The sequence below is a fragment of the Stegostoma tigrinum genome, chromosome 3 (genome assembly GCF_030684315.1).
Source record: "Stegostoma tigrinum isolate sSteTig4 chromosome 3, sSteTig4.hap1, whole genome shotgun sequence".
NCBI classification, from domain to species: domain Eukaryota; kingdom Metazoa; phylum Chordata; class Chondrichthyes; order Orectolobiformes; family Stegostomatidae; genus Stegostoma; species Stegostoma tigrinum.
This window is the reverse complement of record NC_081356.1, coordinates 92,705,702-92,720,778: the sequence shown is the minus strand read 5'-3', so window position 1 is coordinate 92,720,778 and position 15,077 is coordinate 92,705,702. Positions and strand designations below refer to the sequence as shown.

The 15,077-nt window shown below is 42.4% G+C and overlaps 1 protein-coding gene across 9 annotated transcripts in view; it reads left to right on the top strand.

Moving 5' to 3' along the window:
• The window catches only part of adgrv1 (adhesion G protein-coupled receptor V1), a 560,536-nt gene that overhangs the window by 337,968 nt on the left and 207,491 nt on the right, over positions 1 to 15,077 (top strand). For all 9 annotated transcript variants that reach the window (XM_048527106.2, XM_048527099.2, XM_048527104.2 and 6 more), the window contains 2 exons: positions 1,357 to 1,496; positions 3,561 to 3,721. In XM_048527106.2, coding sequence (XP_048383063.2) covers positions 1,357 to 1,496; positions 3,561 to 3,721 — 301 coding nt within the window. The remainder of the gene's footprint in view (positions 1 to 1,356; positions 1,497 to 3,560; positions 3,722 to 15,077) is intronic.

Below are 15,077 nucleotides of genomic sequence, written 5' to 3'. Positions count from 1 at the left end.
CCGAAGGTTGCAGGAACAGCAACTCATATTCCGCCTGGGAACCCTGCAGCCTAATGGTATCAATGTGGACTTCACCAGTTTCAAAATCTCCCCTTCCCCAACTGCATCCCAAAACCAGCCCAGTTCGTCCCCTCCCCCCACTGCACCACACAACCAGCCCAGCTCTTCTCCTCCACCCACTGCATCCCAAAACCAGTCCAACCTGTCTCTGCCTCCCTAACCTGTTCTTCCTCTCACCCATCCCTTCCTCCCACCCCAAGCCGCACCCCCATCTACCTACTAACCTCATCCCACCTCCTTGACCTGTCCGTCTTCCCTGGACTGACCTATCCCCTCCCTACCTCCCCACCTATACTCTCCTCTCCACCTATCTTCTTTTCTCTCCATCTTCGGTCCGCCTCCCCCTCTCTCCCTATTTATTCCAGAACCCTCACCCCATCCCCCTCTCTGATGAAGGGTCTAGGCCCGAGACGTCAGCTTTTGTGCTCCTGAGATGCTGCTTGGCCTGCTGTGTTCATCCAGCCTCACATTTTGTTGTCTTGGATTCTCCAGCATCTGCAGTTCCCATTATCTCTAATTCAGCAAACATATCAGTTGAGACATCAGAGAAGATAGTTGAACAAAAAATCAGAACAGACTTTGGTGACAGTTTCTGAGTTTTTATTATTAGCTGATAATTGTGTTTAATAATTAGTAGCTCTTATTTTCTTAAACTGATATTACTTACTGTAGAATCTCATTAAGCACCACTTTGAGGTGCACTTTGTTTCTCTATGTTGGAATTTTACCCAAACCCCATTGTTGGAGGCTTTGTAAAATTCCTGCCATCTTCCAACCACCATGATGTTTTACCAAAGGTGGAGAATGGCTCTCCCATGAAGAAGCCACATTAATGAGCAGGTATTTTAGAAGGCTGCTGGCCTGCCTGGCAGATTAGGGACGGTTCCTCCTAATCAGACAATCTTTGACCAATTATAGATGGTGAAATGTAAACTCAATGAAAATCTGAAGTAAAAAGTTAGTCAGTGGTGACCACATAACCAGTATTGATTAATAATAAAAAAAACTGATTTACTAATGTCCTTTTAGGGAAGGAAATCTGCCCTCCTTTTCTGATCTGGCCTATCCTCAGAAATATTGTTATTCTTTAACTAGAACTTGGACAATTAGGGATGGGCAATAAATGCTGACTTATGCAGTGATCCCTTGATTCATTCACCAAGTGTACAAAGTGATGTGATTTTGTCTAAGAATATAGGTTTATGTACACGTTTTGCATTGTTTTAAGTATGTTTTAAGTAATCCTGTTGACATAAAAATTGACTGTCTTATTTTTAAATTCCTGCCACAATGCAGGTATTTTCTGCAAGTTTAAAGAATTGGAGTTCACGGCCCCTTGCGGACAACATTGAAATAATCTATCAGATTCACAATGTGGACAGTCGCATTGTTCCACACAAATCTGCATGCCTTCTATGGAACCAGGCAGCTGAAAGGTGCAATTCTGAAATAGTTGATTGTATATTTTGTTTAATGATTGGTTTGTTATAGTTACATGCAAAACTAGAGGAATAGTGTTTCGCTGTTTTAAACAAAAACAGGAGTTGCTGGAAAAGCTCAGCAATTCTGGCAGCATCTGTGAAGAAAAATAAGAGCTAACGCTTCAGATCAGGTGAGCCTTCGTCAGAATGGAACAATAACCAAATGTTCTGAGGAAGGGTCACTGGACCTGAAACGTTAGCTCTGATTTTTCTTCGCAGATGCTGCCAGACCTGTTGAACTTTTCTAGCAACTTCTGTTTTTGTTCTTGATTTACAGAATCTGCTTTTTTTTTATTTTTATTTACCTGTTACAGTCAGCTTCAAATGAATTTGTTTTAGGTATGTTATCTTGTGATTCAGTCATGCTGGATACTAGCCTTGTCTGAAACTTTTTGGTCTGGTCTGACGTGTGGAAACCCCAAAGATTGCCATCAACGTAGAGGGGACAGGGATGATGACTCTAAGTTGAAGCCCTTGCATTCTCAGTGACCCTGGTGCATTACATTAAAGCAAGAAGTTGGACTGGTTTCAATATAGTGAAAACCAGATCTGGTCGTCATGGGGAGACAGTTCATTCTACGATACTATTGCTCATGCATTGAAGTCAAGAAACCACACAGATGCTTTTATGATTGTGAATTATTTCTGATTGTTGCAGTTGCATAATTCTCATGGTTTACCAGTGACAAATCTGTCAAATAGTTTTTATGAGAATATTACTAATGACAACTGACTGAATACATATATGAAATAATAAGTTTCAAATCAGGAAGTAGTTAGAATCCAGATTGGAATCTAAAGAAACCTATAACTTGGCACATGCACTGACATTCCAAGCAGTTTAGATTTACTTTGTTCCATATGGAGCTGGTGAGTGCTCCCTTGAAGTCTATCTGATTTTGTCATTTATATATATTAAAAAAAGTACATTTTTGCAGTAAGATGGGATTCACTTTGCATACTTTCAGAAAGTAACAATGCTTAAAAGGAGCACAGAATATACCGCATCAACCTGTCACCACCGGTTATTAACTTCCAGCAGGTGCCCGAATGGGGTAGATGGAGTTTGTCAGATTTAGGTTTGCGAGTGCTCTTGTGAAAGTTAGATAATTAGAAACATCCGGACAGCAAAGTTGTACAGTGTATGTTAAAGTGTTGCTTGCATGAGGTAAGCAGAATGCCATGCCCACCAAAATGCTTGTCCAAAAATTGTATGCACATTGTGAGGTTTTTCTATCCATCCTCATAATTGTCATAAGACTGCCTGTTACTTCATTTCTGAAATGTACATTTGACAGGAAACCAATGTTTTTTAATGCTGCCATGGTGGTTTAGGGAGGTTCAAATCTGCATATTTGAAAAACCTGACCCCTGGATTCTCTGCAAAAGTTCGCGCTTTGATTTAATTAAGCAGGTTTGGGAGTTCCCACTCTGGGGAAGATGACCTGTGATTATACTCCTTGCTCAAATTTTGACAGACACATAAATTTATTCCCAGCACGCTGGAGCTTGGGGAATTCAACACTTGAAATGGATGGTAACAAAGGACCCAAGCAAGTGAATTTTTTTCATAATGCTGCTTGTGTTCCAGGCACGTGAGTGCTTTTCTCAGTCCTTTTTTAGGAAACACATGTCACAATAAGCAGAATAACCCAACATCTCCCCACTCCCCTTACCCATTCTTCCCAACTGACAGTCTGACTACCACCTCCCAATCTTGGCATCATCTCACAATGTCCCTTGACTCCCCTCCCCATTATGTGTGTAGAATTGATTTTTTTTATCCCATGTCCATAAACATTCTATCACATCTAAAATCCCACTTAGATTAAGGTATGACCACTACCAGCATAAAGATGACGGCTAATATTGTGTCATTTACAAGTAAGAAGACATAAGAAGATATACTTCTTGCAAGTGACACCACTTGGAAGAACTGAATTGTGAAATTTTGCTTAATTTTAACATTTGACATGCTTACATTTTCTAACAAGAATCCTCTACTGTCTTTTTTAATAGTTGGTTATCAGACAAACAATTTTGTCGCGTGGTTGAAGGTACCAGTAATTATGTGGAATGTGCCTGCTCCCATATGTCCACTTACACAGCTTCTGCACAAACAGACAGTCTTTCCTTGTACAATGAAGCCTTCTTTGCAGCTGCATTTATTTGCATTTCAGGTATGTGAAAAAGAAAGAAACCTTTGAAAAAATGCATGATTGCATTGAACAAGATTATTGTCAATGTGCCAGTGTAGAAAGAACACAGTTACCCTTCCAAAACTAGAAGACCAAAAAGTGAAATTTGAATTATCATTTTCCCTGAGTTTAGTTCTTTCATTAATATTTGAAGTCTTCTAATTTTTGGCCCAGCCTCGCATTGCCCAAAGCCATAAAATAACAACTCATGATAACTAATTTTTAAAATAACTATCTACCAATATAGTTTCCCAGGTTTTGATCAAAATATCTGGGTACAACTCTATGAAAATTAGTGTTAATTCCCATAAACTTGCAACAACAATGTTTATTTCGACAGTCTTCATAAAACTACTGAGTATCATCCAGTTCGAAAAAATAAACAAATAACAGTGTGCCAAATTTCCACACTCAAGATGAGGATATCAGCTCACCTTACCTGAATTTACGCCTTGCTTTCTGGTTGTGTTTTGCCATATCGGGAAAAGTGGTTGAGTGATAGTATGTGCCAGTCTTTGCTGCCAACTTTAATGTCTGACAGATTTTCTGGTGGCTACCAGAAGCCTGCTTCCCTGACATGTGGTACAATCTTCATTTTAAGGGACTCGTTAATGTCCCATTTCCCCTCATTATCATGCCAGACCACACTACGCTACATAGAATTAGAGTTTACAGCAAAGAAACAGATATTCCTGAGGGACCACTTGGCACCAGAACTCACTTTAGCCTTCCTCCAAAGATTGGCGAAAGAACTGAATTCAGAAAATGATTTGATGTCAAGGCAACTTTGAATGGAGTGTGACACCAAAGACACCTGGCAAAATTAAAGTTAATGGGAATTGAAGTCACGCCTATCATAAAGGAAGATGATTGTGGATTGTTAGAGGTCAATCATTTCAATCCCAGGATATTGTTACTGTTACAGTTTTCAACGTCTGAACATTCACTTGATCGGCACCCCTCATGTGATGACACTTCTCAATGCTTTCAAGGTGGAACTAGCTTGCTCCCTTCAGGCAGATTTTATCGTAAGGTTAGAAGTGAGATGCACAATATTCATTTCTGTTTGCAGCAGATCAGAAAATGAGTAATTCATGCAAGATGTTCAGGAGAGACTTCAAGTTTGTAGTCATAAGTGACCTGTAACATTTGTAGCATACTGGAGCAAGGGAATAATCACCTGAAAGAAGACATGGTCTAACCATTGCTGAATTCCCCTCCAAAGAGCATTCTGGTTTTCATCAGTTGGCAGAAACTTCACTGGACTAGCCTCATAAATGTTGTGGCTATAAAGCAGATCAGAGGTTGGGAATTTTGCGGTGATTTCCCCAAACTCTGTCTGCCATCAAATGACACAGCTTCAAAAATACTTAAGAATTGTGACACTATCCAAAACACAACCACTCACTTGATTGGCACCCCTCATGTGATGACACTTCTCAATGCTTTAAAGGTGGAACCAGCTTGTTCCCTTCAGGCAGATTGGGTTAAAATTTTGATGTCTATCTGCACCTGGGGTTTTCCCAGATCGTACAGACCTTGAGTGTGTCTAAAAGTGGGTAGGAATTTTGTTTGTCCCATGTGCCCTTGAAAAAAATGTAGGTTTCAAAACCCCTATTGAGTACCTGCTCCTTTCTTAATTGAGCTGCTACAATGAGCACTTTGTTAATCTGCTGGAAAGACAAATACCTCAAAGAATTTTACCATCCTGTTAACAGATGTAAAACAATATTGGTGACGGCAATAAAAAATCTACATTTCAGGTTATGATTGAACCTGAGTTATTTGGTGATAGAAAAACTAATAAAGGAGAAGATATAAACAATCTCCACATTGTTTCTCAAAATTAATGCAGTAATAAGAGAGAAGTGAACAGTGAGTATTATACTTAAGGCTCCAAGGGTAAAGGGAAAAATCAAAGATGTAAATTAATTAAACCAAGAGAGAAAATCCAAAAATGTGTGAGTAAAATGTTAGAGCAAAATGTCAGGTTTGGGTGTGCAGCTCAAGTTGCAGCTCAGCTTTCTTATATATCAAAAATTGTAGGAAACAAAATGAATGAACTGTGGATGTGAATTGAAATTGGAAATTATGACAGGGTCATTTCTGAGACACAACTGCAAGACTGTCAGGTCAGGGAATGAAATATGCCAGATTGTAAAATCCACAGGAAAGATAAGGAAAATGACAGATGAGTAAAATAACCTTAGGGCCCCAACTATTCACAATCTCCATCAATGATTGTGAAAATTGAGCGTAATATTTCCAAGTTTGCAGATGAAACAAAATTATTTGAAGGTGTGAGTTGAGTTGTGAGGCGGATGAAAAGATACTTCAAGAGAATTTAGTGAGGCAAAGTGACTGGGCAAAAATTTGGCAAATGAAATATCAAATAGATAAATGTGAGATTATTTAATTTGTTTGGGAAATGTAAATACAGAGTATTTTTTTGAATGAGAAATGGCTAGAAAGTTTTGAACTTCAAAGAAACTTGGGTATCCTTGTTCATGAGTAACTGAATGTCAGCATGCACATGGAGCAAGTAATTTTAGTCAAATGGTGTTTGTCTTTATTGTAAGAGGATTTGAGTATAAGAGCAAAGATATGTTGTTCCAATTATATAAAGCCTTGGTGAGACCTGAGCTGGAGTAGGGTTGGCCTCCTTACCTAAAGGAAGATATTCTTGCCATAGAGAGAGTGCAACACAGGCTCACAAAACTAAAACTGAATAGAATGGTTCGAAGTTCTCCACAGTTCAGAAGAATAAGCATAAGCTTATTCAAACATAATAAATTTCACATGGAAAAACAGGGTAGATGCATGAAGGATGTCTGCCTATATGGGTCTAAAATCAGGGAATATGTTCTTAGACTATGGGGACAGGCTACTTAGGGCTGAAGTGAGTTTCAAGCAGCTTTTGATAAGATCCCTCAAAAGAAGTTAATGGGGAAAAATTTAAGCACATGAGATGGGAGTAATATATTGGCATGGATTGAGAATTGGTTAACAGACAGGAAGCAGAGAGTGATAATAAATTGTCCCTTTTCGAGTGGCAGGCAGTGACCAGTGGGAGCCACAATGATCAGTGCTTGGGCCCGAACTATTCATAACACATATACATGATCGAGATGAGTGAACCAAATGAAACATTTCCAAGTTTGCTGATGACACAAATCTGGGAGAAGCTATAAAGAAGAGGTAAGGGGGTTTCAAAGTGATTTAGACAAGTTGAGTGACCGGACAAACACATAGCAGATGGAGTACAATGTGACCAGATTTGAAGTTACACATTTTACTGTGAAAAACAAGAAGGAAGTTTATTATTTAAATGGTGACATATCGGGAAATGTGGATGTAGAAAGAGATCTACCTGTCCTTGTACCTCATTTAATGAAAGTAGACAGGCAGTGCAGGAAGCATTTAAGAAGGCTAATGGTATTTGATTTCGTTGCAAGAGGATTTGAATTCAGAAGTAGGGATTTCTTTCTACAATTACGCAGGCCTTGGTGAGACCACTCGGAGCATAGCTGGTAATTTGCCTCCCAACCTAAGGAAGGATATACTTGTCTTAGAGAGAGTGTATTAGATATTCACTAGCCTGATACCAGAGATGACAGCACTGTCATGAGGAGAGATTAGTTGGCCTGGGCCTGTATTTTTCAGAGGTTAGAAGGATGAGAGGAGATCTGAATGAGGGCTGTACAGACAGGATGCAATGGGATTGTATTCCCTGATTGAGGAGTCTAGAACCAGGGTGCACAGCCTCAGATTACATAGCAGGCCATTTAGGACTGAGATGAAGAGAGATTTTTTCATACAAATATACTGAACCTGTAGAATTCACTACGCAGAATGCTGTGGAGGCCAAGACAATGGATGTATTCAGTAAAGAGATTGGTTTATCGAGGTTTTGAAGGCATTAATGTTGCCGGGGATAAAGTGGGAATATGGTGTTGAGATTGCAGATAAGCCATTATGGTATTGAATAGTGGAGCAGACTCAAGGCTGAATGGCCTACTCCTGCCCTTAGTTTTTATGTTTCAATCATGGGACCCGCTGCATGGGCAGTGACCAAAAGCAACGCCAACCATGGTCCTCTGAAATCTGTTAAGTACCAGCTTCTCCGCATCATGATGGCACATCTCTGATATACTTCCTGTACTGCCCTGCACTTCAGTGCTACAGTTTGCAGCACGCTGGTACTTTTGCATTGGAATGCTGCTGTCAGGACACTTTGCACATAGGGACAGGCACCATTTCATGGATTATAACAGGCTGCAACTTGGGGCCACTTGCTCCTTCTCTTAGCACCCACTCAGGTGGTACCTACTTAAATGTTCCAAGCATCCCTGTTTCACCTTGTCTTGACAAGTTGCTCTTTGCTCTTTCAGCTGGACTTTAAGGACTCAAAATATTTCAATAATAACTTGCCTTCTGGTGTAAGCAGACAGCTTGTCATACTCATCAGCAGTGATCAGACAAGAGGATGGCCATGTTCCTGTATTTCACAGCGCTAGGTGAATCTTACATGTGCACAATGTGTCAATCACGTACTTGCCAAGCACACTGCATGTGCACCAATCAAATCCTGTTGTCTCAAAGTCTTGGGAAAAGTCCTTCATCAAAAGACAACCTTCTGTTGAGGGGTGGCACAGGCAGCCTCCATTATCAGTCCAAAGTTTGGGCATGGTCAGTCAGCTACTTGGGATGTAAGGGGTGGGCATCCTTACCTCTGCAGTTGAGGTGATTGCTATTGCCTTCCACCTGTTGTAAATAACAAGCATGCAATGGAGCTGAATATGGTGGCCGGCACACCCAAATTGGGCAGGCGGTTTCATTCTGTGAGGGAGGGGGCTTCTCTTTCAAGCAGTGTGAGGCCTACAGCAGCGATACATAGGAATCCATATTGTCAAGTTTAAAGTTACCTGTGTTCACTAAATGCGGTGTGTAAACCTTGGGCATTAATCTCCTTAACCAAATCCTGGCCCCAGATACACTTGACCACATCATGCAGCATCAGAAGTCGATGACAATAATAGCTGCGGTGTATTAGCACCATATTGCAGCCTGGAAAGATTCTTCCTAGTTGCCAAAGAAGCAAGACCTGAAGAAGGGTAATACCCGAAACATTAACTTCTCGTTCCCTCCAGATGCTATCTGGTTTTTTCAGCCTCCTGTTTGTCAAGCAAACATCATTCAGATGTCCATAGCCTGCACACGATGCAGGAGTTGTTCACCTCATACCTAGCAGCATAGATAAAACTTTATGTAGTGTAAAGGATGGCTAGGCTGTACACCTTCAATCTTATAACTGCAGCTAAACAGACACTCGTGCACACAGCTGATAATGAAGAGAGAACATTTATTTAAAAAATGCAGTAGTGTAGTTACAGTGAAGTGTTACCCATACCCACTGTATACCCTCAGAAGGTTGTTTTCTTCCTTTCCCACCAGTCATAGCCTGCACCTGTGGTTGAGGGAGCCTGTGTTCGAGTGCAGCTCATTGACCTTAGAATTTTGGTCAGGCACCCTACTCAGTGTTTGTAGCTCGAGGTCACAAACATGCTAAGCGTGTCCTGCGAGAGATGGATGTGACCTCATCTGTTTGAGCTCCCACGGGGCTGAGGGTGTCAGGCACAATAGGTGGATGGCAGAAGCACCTCTGGAGTGTCCTGTGAGGAGACTTCTGGGGATCCTACATGTGCTTCGTTCTCCAACTAGGTGTATTCTGGCCTCTTCCGTACCCCCGTTGTGAGGAAGAAGTACCAGGAGTCAGCTCCACCTGTCGACTTGCGTTGAGCACTAATGCCTGCAGCAGTGGTGGGAAAGTCGGTGCAGCAGACTCTGAGGGTGCTAGACCTGGCTCTCCAACCTGGCCACAAACGCAGCAAGAAGCAGCAAACTCCTGATAATGCTGCTGCAGTCCTGTAATCTCTGTGTCCCTGATAAACCTGCCCCCTGCCCCTAGGCCTCTTCGTGTATTTCAATGAGTTGTCAATTGGCAACACCAGGGGGTCTCCTTTGACTTGCTGCTGAACGGGTGCCTGGTTTCTGGCTGTCCTCCAAGTGCCAGTTCTTTGGGACGTTTCTTCCTGCAGAGACATGACAGAGATGTGTTCACCAGCTCCTGACTCTAATCCAATTAGTATTACCTCCGAGGTGTCCATATCTAAGCTGGTGGAGGATGCAGGAGGAAGCCTTGCTGGTACTTCCTCTGAGCCATCAAAGATGTCTTCTTCAGAGGTGGAGCAGAGGATGCCTTATGGTCTGTCTGGCACCTGAAGACAGTACTGATGCTGAAGTCACAGGAAAGAATGTGTTGTGAACAGGGGTTAGAAGTTAAGTCCTGTTACAAGTTTGCTCATAGTGGGCGCAGTGAGGCAGTAACACTGCGAAGGACAGTGCTCCTTGCTGGGTTAAAAAAAAAACAAACAAACTGTGGATTCTGGAAATCTGAAACAAAAACAGAAAGTGCTGGAAAAGCTCAGCAGGTCTGGCAGCATCTGTGTAGAAAAATCAGAGCTAATGTTTCAGATCCAGTGAGCCTTCTTCATAACACTTCCTTTTCTGAAGAAGGGCCACTGAACCCGAAACATTAACTCTATTTCTCTCCACAGATGCTGCCAGTTCTGCTGAGCTTTTCCAGTACTTTCTGTTTTTGTCTTTTTATTTCTGGGATTTGCCTGTGCCTGTGACCAGTCCCGGTTCTTGCCAGTGGCAACCAGGGTCACCTCTCTATAGGAATGAGGAGCTAACTGCTGGGTGCCTTGAACCCCATTCTAGCTCTCTCTGACCTATTATAGGCTGTCTGCTCCTGGAATGAGACAAAAGTAAATGCAGAGTGAGATGAGAAAAAAAAGTGGGTATCTCAGCTGTTGGTGTGTGAGTGCACGTGGAAGAAAGGGGTTAGGTGTCCTGGTAAGCACTGAGGCCATGCAATTTTATTGGTACTGGGAGCTGGGATGTGTAAGAGTGCACGTGGGAAGACATTTCATGTAGTAGTAAGAATGGTATACCATGAGTCTTGATGGAGGTGGATGCAGTCACGAGAGAGTGAATGGGAGTTAGCAGAGAGAATATGGTAGCACCCACTGTGGCAGATCGTTAACGTTCTTGCCACACTGCTGACTATTTCTCTGGATTGTGGAGACCACGTTGACGCGGGGCGGGCGTCGCAATATTAAATCAGGTTGCTAGGATCTTGTGTAGCGGCTTCCTCTGCCCTCCTGGAGATTACAGGATGGCATCCCCTCTGATAACCTACGCGCCAGAACCTCCAGGTCTCTGTCTGCAAAGTGGACTGCTAATTTACTCTTTCCTGGCGTCTCCAAGTCAATTCACATTAACCACACAGACCAGCTCCATACTAACGTTCATAGATTGAGTGCACAATAGCCTTTTAAGTATGGAACCAGTGCCAGGAATCTGGGCAGTCCCAGCAATGGCAGGTAGGCTCACTATTGATGTGTGAGAGATTAAGCTGAGGGAGATGTGTGGGGATGTGTTGCAGGACTAGTGAAGCCCACTTAGCATGGTTGTGTGAGAAAGTCTGCTAGGCCCCATGGAGTGAAGCCCTCCATGAAACCTGGCGAAAATGATACTCAGCTAAGTTCCTGTAAGTTATGTAGGGCATCTGCTGCTCTTCCAGCAAAGTTGTGCAAGGGAGCCGGAGCAAAGCTGCAGAAATGCCAGTGTTATTAAATACTCCCATCTTGTTAACAGATATAGATTTATTTATTTGTCACATGTACTGTGTAGAGGAATACATAAGTACAGTGAAAAGTGCACACAGCCGCCATTCACTGGTGCTCACTTCATTACAAAAAGCATAATTCAAATGATTCAATAGTGCCAAAAGGTAAGCAAGGAGAAAAATGGTCCAAATCTGAGTCCCAAGTCCCATCTCCACAATGGTGCAGGGTCCACTCAAATCACTAGGCAACCATCACTGCCTCATCAGCCCACTCTCGCTGCCGACATTGCTCCAGCCCACACTCAATTCGCTGTCGCTCCAGGACATGGCCCACATGTTCAGCTCCTGCCATGCAGTTCCCAGTTGTGAACTAACTCCTTGGGTAGGTAGTTAAAAGGGCGGGATGGGAGACAGGAGATAGAAACCAAAGAACAAAGCAAGGAGAAGGAAAGGGAACTGGCGAGCAGAGTGGAGCTCCAAAAGGACTGACTTACCCTGCCACCATCTCACCAGGTAGACGTAATATGAGCTCATAACCTGAATTTGACAGTAAAAAAGTTGAATTTGTAATGAGCAAGATTCTCAAAGGCACACTAACCTTGCTATCAACATTTACAACCCCATAATTGACTTGTATGAGTCACACAACCTTGCATCACCACAGTAAGGACAGCCAATTTGCTTGATTAATTTGCCCTCCAGAGACGTGTTCACCATGTGCGCATTATTTTGACCTCTCTATAGCTGCCGTGTTTCCATCAGAATGACCTTCCAACAATATCTGCATATTCACAGTGGTTATTAGTATGAAGGAATCTTTGTCATGAATCACTTTTCTTCAGGACTCAACATTTAATCTTGTATATGTACCAAAACTGATCAGCTTCCCTTACAATTAGACTAACTGACTTTTGCACCTTAGTTTAAACTCCCTATCTGTTTTTCATTTGTTTGCTGCTAATTGAACCCATTTGGGAATATTTCAGATACATGGCTAAAAATTGCACCTCCTTGTTGCAAACTACACCACACATTGATAATAATAAAGACTGCATTAGGCACACTGGTTGACTGGACACAGGTCTCTTGTTCTGCTGGTTTAAGCTCTTTTTTGTCTTTGGTCTTCCTCCGTGTGTGTCACATCACTAAAACCCCAAGCTGTATTAACTCTTCCAAGCCAGTAGTCCCTGCACATGATCAGTAGTGTCTTAAATATTAACTGGCTCATCGGCGTATGGCCATCTTGGATGGGCTGAGTAGTATCTGCCCAATTCCCCGTTGGTTTTTATAAGACTAATAGTTTCTTTCTGATTTCATGCCCTTCATTTTTTGACATGCCAATCTCTTTTTAAAATCATTCCTTTGACACCAACTTGTCTATCTTACCAACATCATAGGTCTTCATTAAAATAATTTGACATTTGAGAAGCCGGTTAGCATCTGCTTAGAGTATGTACTGCCATCTCCTGGTGATTAATTATCATCCCAAACGCTCCAATGGATGTCTGTCAGTATTTTGGAAAATCTGTTTGTTTATTTGAACCTGGTGTATGTACATTACTGGCTAGTGAACCACTTATTACCCTTCAGTAAATGGTTTGGCGACAGTGATGCCGAGCTGCCTTCTGGAACCACTGCATGCCTTGTGGTATAGGAATGCTGACAGTACTGTTTGGGGAAGACTTCCAGTTTGATCAAATGACAGTGAAGGACCAATGAGGAATTCCAAATTAGGCGTGAGTATAACTTGGAAGGAAAATTGCAGGTGGTGGTGTTCCCCGTGTAGCTGCTGCCCTCTTCCTTCTTAGTCGTAGAGGTTGCATGTTTAAAAGGTGCTGTTAAAGGAAACTTGTTCAATTATTGCAGTGCATCTTGTAAATGGCACACGCTGCTACCATTGTATGTCAATGGTGAAGGGAGTGAATGCTGAAGGTGATTGATGGAATGCCAGTCGAGAATCTTGTTTTTTTGGTAAATGATACCAAAATTCTTGAGCAGCACTCATCCAGACAACTGGGAGTCTTCTATCACCCTTCTGATTTATGCCTTACATATACTGGGAGACAGGTGATGAGGTACTCGCTGGAAAATTCTGAGACTCTGATCAGCTGTTGTAACCACAGTGTTTATATGGCTAGTCCTGTTCAGTTTCTGACCAAACAGTATCCTTGAGAAGGTTACGGTTGTGAGCTTCAAGGATAGTAATAGCATTGAATGTTGAGGCATGTTCAGATTCACTTTTGTTGAAGATAAAAATTGCCTGACACTAGTGTGATGTGACTGTTATCTGCCACTTATCAGCCCAACCCTCCCTCACAGTTGCCACCCAAGTAGATAAGGTTGTTAAGAAAGCATATGGTGTTTTGGCTTTCATTAACAGGGGGATCAAGTTTAAGAGCCGCGAGGTTATGCTGCAGCTCTACAAAACCCTGGTGAGACCACACTTGGAATATTGTGTCCAGTTCTGGTCGCCCTATTATAGCAAAGATGCGGAGGCTTTGGAGAGGGTGCAAAGGATGTTTACCAGGATGCTGCCTGGACTGGAGGGCTTGTCTTACGAGGAGAGGTTGACTGAGCTCAGACTTTTCTCTCTGGAGAGAAGGTGAAAGAGAGGTGACCTGATCGAGGTGTACAAGGTAACGAGAGGCATGGATAGAGTCGATAGCCAGAGACCTTTCCCAAGGGCAGGATTGACTGCCACGAGGGATCATAGTTTTAAGGTGTTAGGAGGAAGGTATAGAGGAGACGTCAGAGGGAGGTTCTTCACCCAAAGAGTCGTAAGCACATGGAATAGTTTACCAGTGGTAGTCGTGGAAGCGGAGTTACTAGTGACATTTAAGCGACTGCTGGACATGCACATGGACAGCAGTGAATTGAGGGGAATGTAGGTTAGGTTATTTTATTTTTGGATTAGGATTATTCCACGGCACAACATCGTGGGCCGAAGGGCCTGTACTGTGCTGTACTTTTCTATGTTCTATGTTTCCAAGTCTTGCTGCACATGAATATGGACTGTTTTGGTATCTGAGGAGACCACCCCACAATTCTCATGAGGTGGTTCTGACTTCACATTGAGAACATCCTCCATCATGTTATATAGCATTACCACCATGCTAAGTGGAACAGACTTTGAGCAGATCTGTCAACATAATGCTGAACATCCATGAGGAATTGTGGGGCATCAGCAGTAGCAGCATGATTGTTGTCAACTAAAGCTGTAACCTTGTGACCCAGCATATCACTATAGATTTACCACATAGCCAGAATCCTGGTTAAATGAATAGGGCAGGACAGCATGCCAGAAGCAACATCGGGTGAATGGTGCTGAACGTTGTGCAAACATCGGCAAATATTCCTAGTACTGACCTTATTATGGAGAAAAGGCCATTGATGATGCAGCTGAAGGTGGTTGGGCCTAGTACACTACTATGAGGAACTCCTGCAGTGATGTCCTGGAGCTGAGAAAATTGACCACTATCAACAACAGTCTTCCTTTGTGCCAGGTATGACTCCAACCAGTGGACAGATTTTCTCATGAATCACAATGATTGCAGTTTTTCCAGGATTCAATGATGCCACGCTTGATCGAATGTTGCCCTGATGTCAAGGTCAGTCACTTTCACTTCACCTTTGGAATCCAACTCT